Raw genomic sequence first — 22,277 nt, 5'->3', positions numbered from 1 at the left:
AAACTATTTGAGAGAGATCTAGAGTCATATCAAACACCAAAATCTAACTTAAATCTGTGTCAACAACGAGTCAGTTGATATTTTTTCTCTAGAATTAATTTCCCCTTTGTGTAAAAGGTGTAATTGAAAAATAGCAGGCCTACACCAGGTCTGTAGCATGCAATATTGGAAAGAAGTGCAAATGGAGCTTATGAGTTAGTATAGCAGAATCTTTTTCCTGTAGAAACCTAAGAAGTGGAAATTGAGTATTCCTTCATGGTATAATAGCTATCTTAGTTATTTGAGAGAAAAACATGAAGCCAGTTTTAGTTGTTTTTATATGTGTTTTTTTTTAACCCCTTTCTCATCCTTTTAGGTAATGTTGGTAGATGGATTTAAAGGACAGAAGGTCCAAGATGTAAAGAAGACTATTCAGAAAAAGATGATTGACAATGTATGTAACAGGTTATCCTCTGATTGGTTGTTTTGGAAGAGCTATTAATGAATAGACTTAACTGTGTGATTAGTGGTGGGTTCCATAGTAAAGCTATGTTAAAGATATCATATAATTTTATGACAGGATATAAGCCTTATTTTTTTAATTTACTTTTTTAGTTATAGTTGGACACAATACCTTTATTTATTTTTATGTGGTGTTGAGGATCCAACCCAGGGCCTTGCATGTGCTAGGTGAGCACTCTATTGCTAAGCCACAACCCCAGTCCCAAAGAATATAGGCCTTCTTAAGCAATTCACTTAACTTCATTTAACTTGTACTTCCCTTCCTGTGGATGAAGGGAAGGTAGAGTTCTAATGCTGATGTGTGCAGAAGCACATACAGAGAACTTCCACGAGACATTCTGGCGATGTCTGTTTTAGAAATTGGTACAGAAGTTCTCTTTTTCTAGTATTTTCCTTTTTACTTTCATCCTTCCTTCACTTCTAATTTTTGTTGAAACTGTTTTGGTTTCCTATGCAAATTACCCAGAATTAAATTTTTTGTGACTTTCCATATCTTTAATTTTTTTTTTTTTTTTTTTAGTTGTAGATGGACACATGTCTTTATTTTGTATATTTATTTTTATGTGGTGTGGAGGATTGAACCCAGTGCCTCATACATACTAGGCTGGAGCTGTACTACTGAAACACAGCTTCAGCCCCATATCTTTAAATTTTAATTTTTGTCAGTTATGTATGCCCATAATACAGAAAGACAATGGTCTATTAGGCATATTAAAATTAAAGAAGCAACAGTTTTCTATCTTTGTACATTCTCTTAATTTCTCTTCCTTGGAGGGGACCACTTTCAACTATTTTACTTTAGTATTGATCTCCACCTCTCTAATTGGTCTCTAATCTAAATGATTGTAATATAAATTTTCAGGATTAGTTATCCGCCACTTAATTCAATATCCCCCTCCCAGCCCCCACCTGTGTATTTTTTTATGTACTAGGTATTGAACTCAGGGGCACTTGACCACTGAGCCACATCCCCAGCCCTATTTTGAATTTTATTTAGAGACAGGGTCTTAGAGTTGTTTCTTGCCTCCCCATTGCTGAGGCTGGCTTTGAACTTGCCATCCTCCCTTTTCAGTTTCCCATGCTGCTGGGATTACAGGCGTGCACCACTGTACCTGGCTCCACTTGTGTATTTTCTAATGTCACATATTTGTATATACTTCTTCATCCCTCATTTTCCCTATAGAGTTTTATTATAATTTATGTTAGATCAGTAGCCATTTTTTACACTTTTGAGACATGGCTAATCTGTTGTAGTATAGTGAGAATTTTGTTCTCCAGCTTTCAGTTTTCCATGAGGTTAGTAATTGTTTTTATTTATTTATTTTTATTTATTAATGTTAAATTATCCTTTTTTTGAGTATAATGTCATAGGAAGAGGCAGTTATATGTCTGCATAGTGTGAAATTAGGATATCTGTAGTTCTAGTCTCTTTTTTAAAAGCTTTTTCTTTTAAGCCTTATCTTATTTCCACTTCCAAAACTATTTCATACCACTAATTCCTAAGCCTTTAGGAGGTCCTATAATGCACACTGAACTGGTTTTCAGTTTTTTCTACTGGTGGCTTAGGATTCAGCTGACTTTCTTATTTCTGCTAAAAGAATGTTACTCATCCTGCTTTTTGGCTTCCAATTTTTTGTTTGTTTGTTTTTGGGATTGAACTCAGGGGCACTTGGCCCCTGAGCCACATCGCCAGCCCTATTTTGTATTTTAGGGGGTCTCACTGAGTTGCTTAGGGCCTCGCCATTGTTGAGGCTGGCTTTGAACTTGCGATCTTCCTGTCTCAGCCTCCTGAGCTCTGGAGTTACAGGTGTGTGCCACTGTGCCCAACTGGCTTCCAAAATTTGATTGATATTTTTTCTTTTCCCCTTTTTGTCTTTGTAGATACTTACCATTAAAAAAAAGGAAAAAAAAATCCAAAACATTCTTTGTCCTTCTTTATTGGAATTTTGAAAGGGAATTAAATGTCTATTTTTAAACCATCCTCTTTAATTTTTTTATATATATATATTTTTAATTGTAGTTGGACCCAATACCTTTATTTTATTTATTTATTTTTATGTGATGCTGAAGATCAAACTCAGTGTGCTTGGTGAGCACTCCACCGCTGAGCCATAACTCTAGCCCCTAAACCATCATCTTTAAGCCACAAATCTCAGCTGTTTAATTTCAGCATGAAGAATTACATTAAAAATACAGAGTAGTGAGTCATTTTAGGAATAATAATACTAGATTTATTTAAAATAATTATGCTAGCTTGAAATGTTTAGAACAGTAGACATTAAGAGATACTGAGACTGGGGCTGTCAGTGGTAGAGTTCAATCCCTGCGACTGGAAAAAAAGAAAAATATATATTTTACTTCCCATTCCCTGCTCCCCCCCCCCCCCCAAAATTGTGGGAATTAAAAAAAAAATTTATTTAGTCGTTGATGGGCCTTTATTTTATTTTTTTTTATGTGGTACAATGGATCAAACCCAGTTTCTCATACATGCTAGGCAAGTGCTCTACCATTGAGCTACAATCCCAGTCCCTTGTGGGAAATTTTCATGGTAATAACATCTTCAGTAAAAAACTTTTTATGTTTATTCTTTGTGTACTTAAAAAACAAAACACAACAGTAGTTCCATGTATTTAATTTCATATTTTCTTTAAAATTTTTTTTTTTTTTTTTTAGTTGTAGATACATACAATACCTTTATTTTTTTGGTGCTGTTGAGGATTGAACCCAGTGCCTCACATGTGCTAAGCAAGCTCTCTACCACTGAACCACAACCCTGGCCCTCCTATTTTCTTAGTATTTTTATAACAAGGATAAAGAGCTATCACTAGCAGCCTAACTATTAAATCAAAGGATAAAAAACTACTAAAAACTTTTTTTTCTCTGAAAAGCAGCTAGGGAAAGATAGGCTTGATGAAAATGGGTCTTTCCAAAGCAGATATTTCATAGACGGAAAGATAGCTTCAACTTTGGGAAGAGGGAAGACAATGAAAGATGGGTTTTGGTTAATAGTGTAGTATTTTTTAAAAAGTACTCTTTTCATCCTCAAGTAGTGGAGATTGATTTGACCTGATATATCTTTGCTTACTTTCATTTAGGGAGATGCATTTATTTACATGGAACCAGAGAAACAAGTGATGTCCAGGTCTTCTGATGAATGTGTCGTGGCTCTGTGTGACCAGTGGTCAGTCTCTCTTATGGCAAGAAAATTCCATTAGTCACTTTGCTCACCTCTGACTTAAAAAAAAAACAAAACAATCAATTTGTCCACCCAGGTACTTGGATTATGGTGATGAGAACTGGAAAAAACAGACATCCCAGTGCTTGAAGAACATGGAAACGTAAGATGGGAGAAAATGATGAGAGAGGAATGGTGATGAGAAACTGAGAAACATGGAAGACGATGAAGGTGAAAAGAGACACTTTGTCTTTTGTTCTTTCTAGATTTTGTGAGGAGACCAGGAGGAACTTTGAAGCTTCCTTAGGTTGGCTACAAGAACATGCTTGTTCAAGAACTTATGGTTTAGGTAAGCAATTTTCAATGACTATTTGAATGACTTTGCCAGTTATACAACAAATACACATTTTTACACCCCCTGCCCCTTGTGTTTTCTGAATTGAAAGTGACAGGTTTTGGTTGGAGGGTGAGGGAAACTAGGGTGTGATCCCTGGCCATCTATCTGGTGGTAGAAATATGTCCTCTCTAACACATAAAGCTTTTATGATGTGACTTTTTGATAGACTCTAGAGCGTCACTTGTTTTGTTTTTATCTAGTGTGTTATTTGTATTAGTTATTTAAGTAGAATTTAAGAACTTCCTAAGTAAATAGTTTTGTAAATAGTTTTGCTGTAACCCTCTTGAAAATGTAGATTCTATAGATGAAGTGTCTTAGATTCCTGATCCATGAATTTTCTTTTTTATTTTTCAGGCACTCGTCTGCCTTGGGATGAACAGTGGCTAATTGAATCACTCTCTGATTCTACTATTTACATGGCATTTTACACAGTTGCACACCTGTTGCAGGGGGGCAACTTGCGTGGACAGGCAGAATCTCCACTGGGTATCAGGTTGGTAAATAGTTAAGGGAAGGGAGTATATTTCATTAGCAAGCATTGAAATCTTTTGATTTACATGTTTGATTTACAGTATTTTTGTTTTAATACAGTGCACAACAGATGACTAAGGAAGTTTGGGATTATATTTTCTTCAAGGATGCACCATTTCCTAAGACTCAGATCCCAAAGGAAAAATTAGATCAGTTAAAGCAGGAGTTTGAGTTCTGGTATCCTGTGGATCTTCGAGTATCTGGCAAGGATCTTATTCCAAATCACCTTTCATATTACCTTTATAATCATGTGGCTATGTGGCCGGAACAAAGGTGAATGCTAAAATACATGTGGACTAGATTTATTGATTGTCAATAAGGGTGTCTTATAATTTCAAGTATCCTAAGAAATTTTTGTGGAGAGGACAGCTAGACTTGACAATAAAATTTTTTTCTTATTAAATGTACAATAAAGCAGAAAGCATACATCTTCTTATCTGTTATATTTAGAAACAAGGGTTTCTAAATATAACTTAGGCCACCAAGACATGTTATACTTCAGGGGCACTGAAGGTATAGTTCATTTGATCCATTAGATGTAGGAATTAAAGGCAATTTGAGACATTAGAATTTGAAGGAACCCCCCCTTTAGAGTTGGGAGCTCCATGATTCCAGCATTAATTGGTAGCACTGTTTTGACCAGAATCTGGGTCCACACACTGTGTGTGCTCTGGGGTGGTCCTTCTGTCCTCCTATATCTTGATGCAGGTGTGTCTCTGCTTTTTTTCTCTCGTCTTTCAAATATCTGAAGAAAGCAGCAACTCAGTCTGTCCAAATTTTATTTCATAAAGCCAAAACAATCTCATAAAACTTGTATTTAGAAAGACATTCTATTTTTTCCCCCCTCAGGAATGCAAGGAAGATTTTTAAAGTAGAGGATTGAAATCTAATGTGGTTCTTATACTACTTGTCATACAATTATTTTCTCTTTGATTTAAAAAATATTTTTAAGGAAATTGAAGCCAGGTGTGGTAGTGCATAGTTATAATTACAGTGGCTTGGGAGGCTGAGGCAGGAGGATTCTGAGTTCAGAGCCAGACTCAGCAACTTAGTGAGGCCCTGAGCAACTTAGCAAGACTGTCTCAAAATAAAATATAAAAAGGGTTGGGGATGTGACTCAGTGGTTAAGTGCCCCTACATTCAATCCCTGGTGCCAAAAAAAAAGAGAGAAAAAAGAAAAGAAACTGGGTATCTTAGAGTAGCGCTTTTTTTTTTTTTTTAAGTAGTTGTGGATGGACAACATGCCTTTATTTTATTTGTTTATTTTTATGTGGTGCTAAGGATCAAACTCAGTACCTCATACCTGCTAGGCAAATGCTCTGCCCCTGAGCTATAGCCCCAGCCCCTTTGAGTAGCATTTACTATTAAATTGAATCTTATCTTTGCACTATTTTTTTGTATTTTTTAGTTTTTAAAAAATTACAGGTAAGTAATAACATCAAGTACTTATGCCAGGCACTTGTTCTAATCACTTTCAGTAACTGCTTTAATTCTCATTACAACTTTTTGAGGCAGATCTCTGATATCCTTATTTTACAAACAAGGAGCCTTACTTGAGGCAAAGAGGGATCAAAAATTCACCCAGAGCTACCCAATTAGATAAGTAGAAGAACCAGATGTAAACCCAGGAATCTGGTCCCAGAAACTTGCTTTTACCCATTGTGCCTCATATGATCTCATTTGTTCTTTTTTTTTTGGTACCAGGAATTGAACCCGGGGGTGCTTAACCACTGAGCCACATCCCCAGCCCTTTTTATATGTTATTTTGAGACAGGGTCTTGCTAAATTGCTGAGGCTGTCTTTGATCTTGTGATTCTCCTGCCTCAGCTTCTCGAGTTCTGTCATTACAGGTGTGTGCCACTGCACCCAGCACATGATCTCATTTTTAAAATGAATGAATAAATGTACACAGTTTGAAAATTCAGAGAGTGTATAAAGTAAAAAAGTAATAGTGAATTTTGAACCCTGTGCCTATACCACTGTACTTCTGAAAATTGATCACTTTTAGTTGGTAGTACTATTCTGACCAGAATTTGGATCTGCATAATCTTTGTGCTCCAGGATAGTCCTCTGTCCTCTTCCATGTTTATCCAGGTGTATTTCTGTTTTTCTCTTTAGTCCCTCAAGTAGCTGAAGGAACAAACTCTTGATTTCTTCTGGAAAAAAATTGTTTATGTATATGCTGGCACCAGTTACCTATATTTAAAATTTATTCAGTGATACTGTGCTGTATATGCTGTTCTCTTTTTTTTCCACTTAATATATATTTAGAATCTTTTCTACTCATACATATAGCCCTGCCTGTATTTTTTTTTTTTTAAAACATTTATTTTTTAGTTTTAGGTGGACACAATATCTTTATTTTCTTTTATGTGGTGCTGAGGATCGAACCCAGTGCCTCACGCATGCCAGACGAGCACACTACCACTTGAGCCACATCCTGAGCCCCCTGCCTGTATTTTTAAAATAGTTATATTATTGTATGTGTGCATCATCATTTCTATAGTTAGTCCTTTGTTTATATGTATTTCTTGTTAAGTACAGGACAGCAGCTGGGGTGGTAGAACACTTTCCTTGCATGTACAAAGCCCTGGGTTCTATCCCTCAAAATAGACACAAAAGAAGCCAGACCATAGTAAATATCCTGTATAATTGTCTGAGCAAATTTTTATGAGTATTAAAATTTACCTCAAAATTTTAAACATAAGCCATAATCTTTCTTTAATTTTCATTTTCTGTCTTTAAACATTTACCTGTGAAGTGACAAATGGCCTACAGCTGTGAGAGCAAACGGACATCTCCTCCTCAACTCTGAGAAGGTAACCCTTATTGCCCCTTGAAAGTTTAAAATTCCTGGAAGTCTTTTCAGATTTAGAAAGTTGTACTTTTTATAGGAATATGAATCAATCAGAGAGTTCAGGACTGGCAGCACAAATTAAATACAATAATAATCACAAATTAAATACAGTAATAAATAATCCCTAGTACCAGGGATTGAACCCAGGGTGCTTAACCAGGGAGCCATATCTCCAGCCTATTTTATTTTGAGACAGGGTCTCACTAAGTTGTTTAGGTCCTTGCTAAATTGCTGAGGCTGGTCCCAAATTTGTAATCCTCCTGTTTCAGCCTCTTGAATTGCTGGGATTACAGACTTGCGCCACCATGCCCTGGTAAATAAAAGTGAGCAAATAGAGTAGATAGTTTCATTGAAGGAAGAAGAGGAATATTTACTTGTTATATTATTTGTATTTAAAGTGGCATAAGGTGACAATTCATGACTGGAAGAGATGAAGACAGGGACAAGAAGCATAAAGATCTTAGCATAGTGACTCCCATGAGAACTTTCTCTCTCTCTCTCTCTCTTTTTTTTTTTTAATACTAGGGATTGAACTCAAGGGTGCTCAACCACTGAGCCATATCCCCATTTCTTTGTATTTTATTCTGAGACAAGGTCTTGGTAAGTTGCTGAGGCTGACTTTGAATTTGTGATCCTCCTCCCTCAGGCTCCCAAGTCACTGGGATTACAGGTGTGTGCCACCACACCTGGCAAGATCTTTCTCAATAACTTGAGAAAGGGATTTAGTGCTTTTTGTTTTTACTCTGACCACTAAATTAGAAAACAAGATTTTGATTTATGTGATTTCTAGGTGTCACTTAATGCTTTTTCCTAGATAATCTATTATCATTCTCTATGCTGAAAATTAAAAAAAAAAAAAAAAACTATCACCCCCATTATTGTCACTATTAATTTGTGTGACTCTTTTATAGGCTACATAGGACTATAATTAATTAGCATTCTTGAGAGGAGGTTATGCAAACTTCTTGACAGTACCCTCATTTTCCCCTCTAATACCTTTGTGCATAGAGAAAGGCATCTCCAATTTAAAAAAAAAAAGTATTATTTATGATTCAAGAGTTTGTTTTTTTGGGGGGGTGGTGTACCAGGGATTGAATTCAGGGGCTCTCGGTCACTGAGCCACATCCACAGCCCTATTTTGTATTTTATTTAACAACAGGGTCTGACTGAGTTGTTTAGTGCTTCGCTGTTGCCAAGACTGACTTTGAACTTGTGACCCTCCTGTCTTAGCCTCCCGAGCTGCTGGGATTACAGGTGGGCACTACTGTGCCTGGCCCAAAGTTTTGTGTTGCTGAGGATTAAACCCAGGGCCTTAACCTTGCAAGCATTCTGCTGCAGAACTATATACTCCCAGCCCAGTATTATTTATTTATTATTAGTAAATATTGTATGTGTTACAACCAATGAATTTTATTATGACCAGTGAAAGGTAGTGGCAAAAGAGTATTAGTATCTATGTCTTAAAAGAAATAGGTGTAGATTTGAACAAACAAACAGCATATGATACGAACTTTAGTATAAAATGTCAGATTTAGCCATTGCTGTAAAAGTAACACGTAATTAAAATGTTTATTAGCTTGGTGTGTTGACAAGCACCTGTAAGCCTAGTGCCTTGGGAGGCTGAGGCAGGAGGATCATAAATTCAAAGCCAGCTTCAACAACTTAGTGAGGCCCTTGGCAACTTAGCGAGACCCTGTCAAAAAGGTCTGGGATGTGATTCAGTGGTTGAGCACCCCTGGGCTCAATCCTTGGTACCCTCCCTTACCAAAGATAGTCTGTACATTAGACTTAAAAAAAAAAAAAAAAAAAAAGGCTGTTTAGCAACATGAGTTGTATTATAGATTTTGTTAGATTAACTTGATTATTGAATTCCTCTTTTCTTCGTAAGTCAAAGTGGATCCATATATTTTGTAAATGTATTAGGATGTAACCTTTTCTTTGGCTTATCTGAACATTGTTGTATACTGACTTTATTAGAATGATGCTTTATTGTCATGTAGTGGAAAATTGATGTAATATCTGTTCTTCGGCATTAGCAAAGTTTCGGTAACAACATAAAACATTTAAAATATTAAAGATTGTCATTCTGTGAACGGTACCCTCCTAGATACACTGCCTTAGGGCAGAGCACAACTTGAACAACCAATTATTGTGACCATAATGGCAGGAATCTTCCTAAAATCCTAATTCTTAACCTCTCGAGCTAGTCTATTCTATCCTGAAGGACTCTTTGAGTGCTGTACAGCTCTTGCTTATGTACCTAGCTTAAGCGTTCTGGTTATAGTGGAATCATTCCACATGTCTAACCAGTTACCTGGGGTGATAAGGATAATGGAAATCAGAGTAGACTGAATGTTGGACTTGAGATCCACTCCTAGCTTTGTCACTAATGAGCTGAATAACTCAAGACAAGTAACTTTATTGGTTCAACTTCAGATTTTTTTTCTCTAAAATTCATGTAAAGGGATGGGGTTGTGGCTCAGTGGTATAGCACCTGCCTAGCATATGTGAGGCACTGGGTTCAATCTTCAGTACCACATAAAAGAATAAATAAAGTTAAAAAAAAAATTTATGTATTTTTCCTTTTCTGGGTTTTGAATTCCTTTTTATTTTGTCATGCCCAACTTAGTTAAATTTGATTTGGCTGATTTGGTTTATTATATTTATGTATGTTGTCATTAATGCCTAATTATTGACTTTCTGTTTCAGATGTCAAAATCCACAGGCAATTTCCTAACTTTGACCCAAGCTGTTGACAAATTTTCAGCTGATGGTGAGTTATGCATTTTTGTTATTACTGTTGCACAGAATCTGATTTTCCTTAGATTACAAAAGACAAGTTAAAATAGGTGTTTTAATTTTTTTATCTTTTGCTTTGAACAAAATTTTAAAATATTCGTAATTTCTTTATGGATAAACAACATAACTTATAAGAATTACTGATATAATCCATCCAGGAGCAAACTTCATCTAAAGTTAGTCTTCTTTTAAATGAAAGTCACTATAATTGCTGAGATTCAAAACTCGTTTTGTAGAGAACTTGAGCCTATAGGAAGCTTAGATATTTACTCTGTATTTGTTTTTTCAATGGAAGATTTGAATGTGAGAACATTTACTTTTCAGAAATTTTTTTTTCCCCTGACCTTAGAATTTTTACATTTTATTAGTATTTTGGGAAGAAACAAAATTAGTATTATCTTTAAGGAACCATTCATTTCTATTTAACTAGTCCTTGGTCATTGTGATAATTTTCTTGTTGATCATGGCTAGCCCAGTTTGAGTTCTTGATTTCTCTATTGGAACTGAATTATTTCTGTTTCTTAGAATACATTATTTAAAATTGTATTTACGTTTGGATAAGTAATACATTCATATGGTTCAAAATATAGAAGATCTGAAAAGCATATGCATTAAAAATATACCCTCTTTTATCCCTTAGCTATCCAGTCTTTCTCAGTTGATAAAATCATCAATTTCTTCACATACTCTCTTATACATTGCTAGTGGGAATGCAATTTGTACAGCTCTCTTGGAGGCAATTTTGGCAATTCCTAACAAAGCTTATCTTACCTTTTTTTGCCTTAGAGTCCCACTTATAGGGATTTGCCCTGGAGCACCCCCTCCAACAATACCAAAAAATGTGTACATTATTGACTGTAGCAGTGTTTGAACTTGTAAAATATTGAAAGCAACCTAAATGCTTTTGTGTAGGAGAGTGAATGAATAAACTGTGCTACCACCACGTCGTGGAATACTGTATAATTATAAAAAGCAAGGATAAGAAAGATCTCTATCAATTAATTTCCAAAATTTGTGGAAAAAACAAACAAACCAAGAAACTCACAAAACAATAACATTAGCTATGCAAAAGAACCATTTAATTAAACAAAACAAAACAAAAAACTACTATATGCATCCCTCATGTAGAAAAGTAGGAGATAAATAATATATGTGTCTACTGATTTTAAAACAGTTGTAGAATAGGCCAGGTGTGGTGGTACACATTGTAATCCCAGCAGCTCAGGAGGCTTTGAGGAGGATTGCAAGGTAAAAGCCAGCCTCAGCAATTTAGCAGGGTCCTAAGCAACTTAGCAAGACCTTGTCTCAAAATAAAAATTTAAAAATGGGCTGGGGATGTGGCTCAGTGATTAAGTGCCCCTAGGTCCAGTCCTTGAAGAATGATAAACTAGACACTAGAGAGATTAGTGACCTATGACTATGAGGTAGGTGGGAAACACTGGGAAGAATGGGAATTTGCTAGTAAAGATGAAGAAGGAGCTGTACTTCTCTGAGTGTACCTTTTTGTGTAACTTTGACTCTTGGAGCCACAATAATGTTTCTTTCTTCTTTTTTTAAAAAATACATTTATTTGTAGATGGACACAATACATTTGTACTTTTATTTTATTTATTTGTTTTTTATGAGGTGCTGAGGATTGAATCCAGTGTCTCACACATACTAGGCAAGCGCTCTCCCACTGAGCTACAATCCCAGCCCCCATAATAATGTTTCTTGTACCAAAATATCAAGCACATAATTAAAATCAAAGGATGTGGTGGCAGGGGACTCCAGATGGTAATAAATGGACAAAGCTATATTGCAAATGGAAGCATGACTATAATGAAGGGGATAGGGAAGAACAACTTAACTTTGAAAACAGTATTTTGGTTAAATACAAACACTAAAGAAAGAACTCTACACAAATACCGTAGTTAGTAAGTCTGCTTCTTACTAGAAATAAAAGCACTTATGAAAATGTGTTTACCAAGGTTGAATAAAAAAAAATAAATAAATTGTGGATGAGAACCTCTTTCTCAGAGAGCTTACTTTCAGAAGAAGTTATAAAAAGTAAAAGAGAAAGGCTGGAATAAACCATGTAATGTTGAATTGAAATTGGCAATATGAGTTTATGACTTTTATTTTATTTTTAGATATATAGATACAGAAATAAACATTGATGCTTATGTGCATGTGGGTTAGTATACATACATATATCTTCCTAGTTCTGTCTGCTTGAGTGAGCCTTGGAGTAGTGACACCCAGTAGCAATGAAATGTGTTCAGATCTTGGTTCTAAACACCATTCTCTTACAAAAGGAACAAGAGCTCCTAGGAAAAGTGATTGATTTGGTAGGAAAAGTACAAGATGAGTGTGGACCAGCTGCCAAAATAAGGAAGTACTTGCCAGGTGCAGTGGCACACACCTGTAATCCCAGTGGTTTGGGATGCTCAGGCAAGAAGAGGGTCACAAGTTTAAAGCCAGCTTTAGCAACTTAACTAAGGTCCCAAGCAACTTAGTGAGACCCTGTCTCTAAATAAAATATAAAAAAGGGCTGGGGATGTGGCTGTGATTAAGTGCCCCTGGGTGCCATCCTGGTTTTAAAAAAAAGAAAGTAAGGAAGACTTATGAAAGCAGGAAACGTTTTGTTTGTTTTCTGCGGTGCTGGGGATTTAATCCCAGGGCCTCATACTTGCTAGGCAAGTATTCTACCACTAGGCTATCCTCTGCCCTGAGTGGGGATATGTTGAAAGGACACCAGAGTCAATTTGAAGGAGCTTCCATTAATACATGCTGGAACAATTTAGGCATCAATAAATAATAATAGTATTGGATTATAACCTAATGGATAAAATAAATATCTCTGGGTCCATACTGATATCTACTAATTATTGAATAAATAAATCAGTGGGGAAGTAAGGAAATCTTTTCCTTTGAAATCACTTAATGTAGAAATACTGAGTGAACTATAAAATCACCAGTAGTCAAACACCATGATAATAATTGTTATAGGCAAGATCCACCAATGGTTGCTAAAATGGGTTAAAGTTTCAGAAAAATAGGATATTTGCATATTTTCAGTGTTTCTCATCTCAAGATATTTATTAATCATAAAGGAAAAAATAGTAATTTTATAGTAGAAATGCTTGGTGCATAGCCAAGTGATCAAGGTTAGCAGTAACAGTACTTAAGTCATATCAATATCATGTACCTTCCTGATAGGATACTCAGAGGGGGTACAACATTTTTTTGTGGTGTTCTTACCAGAGGTTCATAACCTCAGGCTACTCATGAGGAAACATCACACAAAACTAAAATTGAGAGCAGTTTTATTAAATAACTGACATCAAAACTGTTAATGCCATAAAGGACAAGGGAAGACTAAAAAACTGTCATAGATTTGAAAAGAACAAGGGGAGACACAGCGATGAAATGCAATGTGAATTTCTGAATTGGATCTTTTTTTTTTTTTTTTTAAATATTTATTTTTTTAGGTAGGTATAGATGGACACAACACAAAGCCTTTATTTTTATGTGGTGCTGAGGATCGAACCTGGGTCCTGCCTGTGCTAGGCGAGCGCTCTACCGCTGAGCCACAATCCCAGCCCCTGAATTGGATCTTGAAGTAGAAAAAAAGATCTTAGGGGAAATGGTGTAAAATTTATATAAGTTCTATAATTTGGTTAATAATATTGTACTAATGTTAACTTCCTGGTTTTGATACTATAGTTATGTAAGTTGTTGACATTTAGAAAGCTGGGTAAATGATACATATTTATTCTCTACTGATTTTTGTGATTTTTTTAGTTGAGTGTAAAGTTGTTTCAAAGTAAAAAGATAAAATGTTTTCACCTTGTGTGTGAAGTATTTAATGCATATAAAATTTAATGTTTCATGTTCTCATCTTCCTCCTTTAGGATATAGAAAGTAGCTTTACTGCTCTGTATTTTTCCTTTTTTCACTTAGCAATTCTTATATTGGACTATTGTGAGTTACTTTTTTTTGTAGCAATATAGCATTTCATTGTAGATATATGTCCTATAATTTTTAAAAAATTAGGCTTATTGATGGATATTTGATTTTTTTCTTGTATTTTCAAATGAAAGATTTTGCTAGTACTAAGAGATGAGAATTGAAAAAATAGTTTTATTAGTTGAAAACTGAAACAAAGTAATTTTAGTACTGAGAAATTGAATAAGCATTTGTATACATAGAGCAACAGTGTGTGTTCTCATGCATTAAAAATACCATAATATTTTTCTACTTTTAAATGAGACTGAGATATTGATGGGGAAACCACAAAGAAATGTCTATCCCTAATTCATCATTTTCTTCCTTTGCCTTATTAAAGATCACTTTATCTCATTAGCTCAATATGCCTGAGAAGAAGCACATATTAATGCTAAATGTATGTAAATTAATATAGATTGTTCAAATATTTGAACAGCATTGTTAGGGTTCTTACTTTTGGTGATTTTTATTTTTGCTGTTGGTCCAGTACAGTACTTTAAAACAATTGTGATTTCCTTCCTTCCTTCCTTCCTTCCTTCCTTCCTTCCTTCCTTCCTTCCCTCCCTCCCTCCCTCCCTCATACATGGGAAGCAAGTGCTCTGCCACTGAGCTACTGCCCCAGCCCCAATTGTTGTTTCTTAATGTGTATGTGGACTTTGTCCTGTGTTATGTGTTGTGTACCTAACTAGAGACATAGTTGATACTCAGTAACCATATTATCAGTTCATTTACTTGATTTCCCCTCACCCTTCTTTCAGGAATGCGCTTGGCTCTGGCTGATGCTGGTGACACTGTTGAAGATGCCAACTTTGTGGAAGCCATGGCAGATGCAGGTATTCTCCGTCTATATACCTGGGTGGAATGGGTAAAAGAAATGGTTGCCAACTGGGACAGCCTAAGAAGTGGTCCTGCCAGTACTTTCAATGATAAAGTTTTTGCAAGGTAATGTATGGGTCCCAAACGCTTTTTTTTTTTTAATACTTAGTGGTGGTGCATTTTTAAGTTTTCTTTTTTTCCCTAAAAATAAGTTACATGATAATAGTAGCTACTATTTATTGAAGGCTTGTTTGTGCTAGGTGCTATGTTAATTACTTTGCATCTTTAGCTTTAGCCTCAAAGCAACTTTATATGGAAAAGATATTATCAACTCTATTTAAGAAACTGAGGCTTAGAAAAATAAACTGTTGCATTAAATACCTTGAAGCTAGTAATTGAAAACTTAGTATATGAACTTGTTTTTCTGTCCTCAAAGCCTGTTCTTATATAACCATTTTCCTATACTGTTTCTGCAGGTTAAAAAAATGAGTAAAATGATTCTTTGTTGTCTAGCAGGACAAACAACCAATTGTAAATGCAATAATAGGGATAAAGAGAATTCATGGGAGATGTGTGAATTCTGGATGTTTTTGAAAAATAAATAGGAGATATACAGGGAGAGGAGAAATCATGTCAAACCATGGAAAGGGTATAATAGTTATTTGACTTACAGTATGTGGAGTGCAAAGATAGGCAATGAAAAAGATTGGTGTCACTTTAGGCTAAATAAAGAAGGGCCTGGGCTGAGATTGTAGCTCAGTGGTAGAGCGCTTGCCTAACATGTGTGAGGTACTGGGTTTGATCCTCAGTACCACAAATAAACAAGGTTTATTAAAAAAAAAAAAAAAAGGGCCTGAGGTGGTAAGAAAAAAATTTTCTTCCTAATATTCAGTATCAGTTACTTGAAATATAGCAGTTAAGGCCTGGCTATGACTTAAATTAAGCTATTTTCATGGGCTTCAAAACAGAGTTTCCATTAAGGAATTTTAAACAAACATTGTTAACTGTGCTATCATAAGCAGGAACCTTAAACGTAAAAGAGGGCAATACTTAATGGTGAATAAACAATAAAGAAACTATAATAATTAGTTTTAAGGAGAACAAAGATGGTTTTTTGTTGAGCAGTTTTAAATGTTTTAGATAGTGTTCTCATTTTATTGCTTATTAGTGTATGCAGCAGCTTTATATACATATACATATATACTGTGTATATATAAATATATATTTGTATGTAAATATATGTATTTGTGTATAATTGTCTTTAAATGCAGTAACTTTTTTTTTTCTAATCAATAGTGAAATGAATGCAGGAATTATAAAAACAGATCAAAACTATGAAAAGATGATGTTTAAAGAAGCTTTGAAAACAGGATTTTTTGAGTTTCAGGTATGCTATTTTTTTGGTATAAAACACGTCATTATGAATATAGTATGTTTTTCCCTTGCTATAACCTAATTGCATGTTTAAAGTACAGGCTGAAAATCTGGTTAGGAAATTTTTAAATTCACTTGTGATTTTTTAAGTGTTTCTTTGATATTTTTTCTCTTGTATTCATTTAATATAAAGAATTCTGCTCTTATTTGATCATGAATATTAATAATATTAAATCTAAAAATCAGCTTATACTTTGTAGGAAAAGATTTAAAAGCTGATAATAATGAAGGAAAATTTGTAATTAATTGTTTTTTTGAAAGCCAGTATCTTCTGAGGTTTTCCACAAGGTGTCAGTATTTCTTAAAGATTGTCATTTCAAGTGTTTAAGGTAAAAAAAAACAAAAAAAACTTAATATTCTTTAGGCAAAGACTGATATAGATTTACTTGCAAATTTTAAAAGATTAAATGAAATCTTTATAATTATTAATTATGGAATTTTTAAAGAACAAAAACTTTTTAAAAATTGCATTAAATATAAGATACTGAAAAATTTTTAAAAATTTTTGTTTTAAAGAAGTGAGGGAAATGGTAAATAATTTTGAATTTTATAGGCTGCGAAAGATAAATACCGTGAATTGGCCATAGAAGGCATGCACAGAGATCTTGTGTTCCGCTTTATTGAAGTTCAGACACTTCTTTTGGCTCCATTCTGTCCGCATTTGTGTGAGCACATCTGGACACTTCTGGGAAAGGTACCTTACAGGTTTAAAATGTCATGAGTGGTTTTAATTTTTGGCCTTATCAATTGTTGTGATTATAATATTACTTAAGAGAAAAAGCTGAAGAGCTGGCATAGAAGTAGTAGATCAGTGTTAAAATGCTTGCACAAGGCTTGGCATGTGCAAGGCCCTGGATTTGATCCCCATTACCACCCCCTAAAAAAAGAGAAAAAATCTGAAAATGAGTATTTTAAAAATAATACTGGATTCATCATCTTAATTATTACAACATGTTAAAAAAACTAAACAAAACAATTAAATTGTATATGTGCCTTTATTTGTATATAAATGATACATATATTTTAAAATTGTGATAGTGTTTCACCTAATTCCCATCTGTTAAGAAAAGTTGTAATACATTTGAATGTATTCAGCTATGCATTGTATTATGTGTATTTCAACTGTTGAAAAAAGGTGAAAACATTGAGAAAGATATAAAACAATGGTTTTGAGGTGCTTATAAATCAAAATAGAAGCATTTGTTAGCATAAGTTTCTTATTATCAAATTCTAGGCATATATATAGGACTGTATATTCAGGATACTATATTAGCATTCTTACTCTGAAGATGAATTTAATTTTTTTTCCCAGACTTGCAGATAGATTGCTGTTTTGATAACTTTTTTCCAGTCTTACTAACTGGGCTCTTTTTTTTTTTCAGTGCATGAACCATGCAAAAATATGCTTATGATCTATATACTGAGTAGCCATAGTTTCAATACTGGATGTATTAATAGAATAAAAACTGGGAGTGTGCATAATTTATATAATAATGGTTAAATTTAAGCAAATTAGCATTGCATAATTTTCTTTGAAAGTGAGCATATGTGTGTGGGTATTAATATGCTTGTACAAATGGATGCTAATTAAGAATGTAGACTCAGACTTCACAGCTTGAATTCTAGGGAACATTAGATCAGGGTCTGTAAAAGTGTGTTATGTGTAGTCAGGTTTGAACTCTGTGCACACAATTACAGATGGTACCCTTGATATGAAACTGTAAGCAAGAACTGTAAAATAGTTATGTTGTCAGATCTCACTGAACCTTTCTTTGTTTTTAAAAGCCTGACTCAATTATGAATGCTTTATGGCCGGTGGCGGGTCCTGTGGATGAAGCCTTGATACGTTCCTCACAGTATCTCATGGAAGTAGCACATGACCTTAGACTGCGACTTAAGAACTATGTGATGCCAGCTAAAGGAAAGGTGAAGTTTATTCCTTAAAAGTTATTGGTCTGATTTCTTGAGCTGTAGGGGTCTAATTCTGGAAATCTTTGCCTGTACCCATATGTTGAAGTGTTTCCCCAGTTTTTTCTTCTGACAGTTGTAAAGTTTCTGGTCTTATGTGTAGGTCTTTGATTCACTTTTTTTTTTTTAAATTTTTAATTTTTTTAAATAGTTGTAAATGGACAACATGCCTTTTTTTGTTGAGTTTTTTATGCAGTGCTAAGGATTGAACCCATGCTAGGCAAGAGCTTCTGCCACTGAGCTACAGCCCCAGCCCACTTTGGTCCATTTTCAGTTGACTTTTATACAGAGTGTGAGATAAGGATCTAGTTTCTTTTTCTTTTATATATATATATATATATATATATATAAAATAATATATATATATTTACTTATTTTTTAGTTGTAGTTGGACACAATACCTTTATTTTATTTATTTATTTTTATGTGGTGCTGAGGATCTGAGCCACAACCTCAGCCCAGATCTAGTTTCATTCTTCTTTTTTAAAATTTTTATTTGTCTTAATTAGTTAGACATGAGAGTAGAATACATTTTGACACATTATACATAAATGGAGTGTAACTTCTCATTCATTTGGTTGTACATGATGTAGGGTTACATAGGTCATGTAATCATATATGCACATAGGGTTATAATGTCCGATTCATTCTACTATCATTTCTACCTTCATGACCCCCCTTCACTTCCCTCTGTCTAGTCCAAAATGCCTCTATTTTTCTTTGCCCCTTTATTGTGAATTAGCATCCACATATCAGAGAAAACATTCAGCCTTTTTTCTTTGGGATTGGCTTATTTTGCTCTGTGTAATATTCTCCAGTTCCATCCATTTACTGGCAAATGCCATAATTCCATTCTTCTTTAAGGCTGAGTAGTATTCCATTGTATGTGTGTGTGTGTGTGTATATGTGTGTGTGTGTGTGTATATACACACCATATTTATCCATTCACCTGTTGAAGGGCACCTAAGTTGTTTCTATAGTTTAGCTACTGTAATTGAACTGCTATAAATTTATGTGACTGCGTCACTATAGTATGGCTGATTTTAAGTCCTTAGGGTATAAACTGAGGAGTGGGTGACTGAGTCAAATGGTGGTTACATTGCAAGTTTTCTTGGGAATCTCCGTACTGCTTTCCATAGTGGTTGTGCCAATTTGCAGTCCCACCAGCAATGTATGAGTGTACCTTTTCCCCCACATCCTAGTTAGCATTTATTGTTGCTTATATTCTTGATGATTGTTGTTCTGACTGGAGTGAGATGGAATCTCAGTGTAGTTTTTATTTGCATTTCTCTAGATGTTAGAGATGTTGAATATTTTTTCATATATTTGTTGATCAGTTGTATTTCTTCTGAGAAGTGCCTGTTCAGTTCCTTTGCCCATTTATTGATTGGGTTTTTTAAATTTTTTAAAAATTCTTTTTAATTATACATGGCGTAGAGTATATTTTGACATATCATGCATATGTGGAACATAACATCCCATCTTTTTTTCTTTATTTTTAAAATTTTATTTAGAGACAGGGTCTCGCTGAGTTGCTTAGGGCTTTGCTAAATTGCTGAGATTGGCTTTGAACTTTAAATCCTCCTGCCTCAGCCTCCTTAGTTGCTGGGATTACAGGCATGTACCACCATACCCAGCTTAACTTCCCGTTTTTGTGGTTGTATATGATGTAGAGTTTTACTGGTCATGTATTCATATATGAACATAGGAAATCATTCTCTTTCATGTGGATATATAATTTCCCCATGCCCATTTGCTAAAGAGGCTGTCTTTTCCCCAGTGTACATTTTTGACAACTTTATCAAGAATTACATGATTGGAGCTGTGTAGGTTTGTGTTTGTGTCGTTTCTGTTCCATTGCGAGAATCAATAAATGGGATGGCATCAAATTAAAAAGCATCTGCACAGTAAGAGAAACAGAGTGAAGAGATAGCCTACAAAATGGGAGAAAATCTTTTCCAGCTACTTGTCTGATAGAGGTTTAGTATTCAGTATATGTGAAGAACGTCAAAGCTCAACTCTAAATAGAAACAACCCAATCAAAACTGAGCAATGAGCTGAGTGCTGTGGTACATGCCTATAATCCCAGTGGATTGGGAGGCTGAGGCAGGAATATCACAAATTTGAGGCCAGTCTTAGCAATCTTTCTCAAAAAATAAAAAAAGAATTCTGGAGGAAGCTCAGTGGTAAAATGCCTCTAGGTTCAACCTTAGCACTCCCTCTGCCCCACAAAAGACTAAAACTTGTATTGCTATATTCACTGCTAATACAGTTCTGTAGATGTATATTCATACATGGTAAAGGCAGTTGTAGTGTGCATCTGGGGAGTGGGTGTTCTCAGTTTTGATTTATATAAAAGCCAATGAATGCTTTTTCCTTTGCTTCTACTATGTAGAAGACTGACAAGCAACCACCTCAGAGGCCCTCACATTGCACCATCTATGTGGCGAAGAACTATCCACCTTGGCAGCATACAACTCTGTTGGTTTTGCGTAACCACTTTGAGGTGAGGCTCTTAGTGGACTTTCCTCCCTGACAGTGTTGTGTCCTGCTTATGTTGTTTTTGTTTTTAGGATGTTAGCAGTGTCTGGGAGAAAGGTGACAGGTAGCTTTGTTCAAGTCCATCCAGGTTGGGATCATTTCTTTGTTATCCTTGGTAGTTCATAAATGAATTCTGAGGGAAAAGCTGCTATTATTTTCATCATTTCTAAAAGTTGGATAAAAATAGATCTAGTTGAATGTAATCAAAAGGTGGGGGTTTTTCATATATGTGGTTAAAATTATGGAGCAAAAGGACAGAGTTTGTCTTTTGACTTTGTTGTGACTTAAAAGGTGGGATTCAAGCCTTAACCTTGTTATATTTGAAGTAAATTGAAGCTTCATTCTTCCAAACTTGAAAAAAAAATGTTTTAATTTGATAATAGAAAGGTAAGGTTCAAAGATGTTTTTGGAAAGTATCTTTGCAATACGATGGTTTTATATAAAATAAATTCAAAATTTATACTTAGTTCTAAATTTTCTAAAGGAAAAAAAATTCCTTTTTCTTTTACATTCAAAGAATAGGGAACATAGTGTATCTTGTATAATTTGTACTTTTTTACTCAGGTAACCAATACAGTTTTTAGTAGACACAAACCATTAAGGTGCCCTTAAGAAAGAGCCTGAACAAAATAGGGATTATGGTGAAAATGAAGTGATGACAAAAAAGAAATCCATAGCTCTGATTTCCAGATCTTTTTAAATATTTTTTTAGTTGTAAATGGACCTTTATTTTATGTATTTATATGCAGTGCTGAGGATCGAACTCAGGGCCTCATACATGCTGTATATATTTATTTATATATATATATTTAGTTGTAATTGGACATGATACCTTTATTTCACTTATTTATTATGTGGTGCTGAGGATTGAACCCAGGGTCCTGCATGTGCGAGGCAAGCGCTTTACTGCTAAGCCATAATCCCAGCCCCTGAGTTCTATTTTTTAAATGACCAATTTTGTTTGTATGTATGTATGTATGTATGTATGTATATATATACCTGGGATTGAACTCGGGGCACTCAGCCACTGAGCCACATCCCCAGCTCTATTTTTATATTTTATTTAGAGACAGTGTCTCACTGAGTTGCTAAGCAACTGGCTTTTGCTGAGGCTGGCTTTGAACTTGCGATCCTCCTGTCTCAGCCTCCCGAGCCGCTGGGATTACTGGCATGCGCCATTGCTTCTGGCCCAGATTTCCAGATCTTTACTGGAATTTTGCCAACTACTTAGTTAATTAAGAAATACTCAGAAAAGCTGCTTTTGCATT

At 34.8% G+C, this 22,277-nt stretch overlaps 1 protein-coding gene across 1 annotated transcript in view; it reads left to right on the top strand.

The window, feature by feature from the left end:
* Lars1 (leucyl-tRNA synthetase 1) overlaps positions 1–22,277 on the top strand; it is a 69,290-nt gene that overhangs the window by 40,119 nt on the left and 6,894 nt on the right. The window contains exons 16-28 of the mRNA XM_015485780.2: positions 356–433; positions 3,597–3,682; positions 3,774–3,839; positions 3,943–4,025; positions 4,428–4,566; positions 4,665–4,877; positions 7,366–7,423; positions 10,171–10,234; positions 15,009–15,192; positions 16,363–16,453; positions 17,054–17,194; positions 18,286–18,426; positions 20,864–20,974. Coding sequence (XP_015341266.1) covers positions 356–433; positions 3,597–3,682; positions 3,774–3,839; positions 3,943–4,025; positions 4,428–4,566; positions 4,665–4,877; positions 7,366–7,423; positions 10,171–10,234; positions 15,009–15,192; positions 16,363–16,453; positions 17,054–17,194; positions 18,286–18,426; positions 20,864–20,974 — 1,455 coding nt within the window. The remainder of the gene's footprint in view (positions 1–355; positions 434–3,596; positions 3,683–3,773; positions 3,840–3,942; positions 4,026–4,427; positions 4,567–4,664; positions 4,878–7,365; positions 7,424–10,170; positions 10,235–15,008; positions 15,193–16,362; positions 16,454–17,053; positions 17,195–18,285; positions 18,427–20,863; positions 20,975–22,277) is intronic.

Source organism: Marmota marmota, unplaced genomic scaffold, assembly GCF_001458135.2.
Source record: "Marmota marmota marmota unplaced genomic scaffold, marMar, whole genome shotgun sequence".
NCBI lineage: Eukaryota > Metazoa > Chordata > Mammalia > Rodentia > Sciuridae > Marmota > Marmota marmota.
This window is presented reverse-complemented; position numbering and strand designations above follow the sequence as displayed.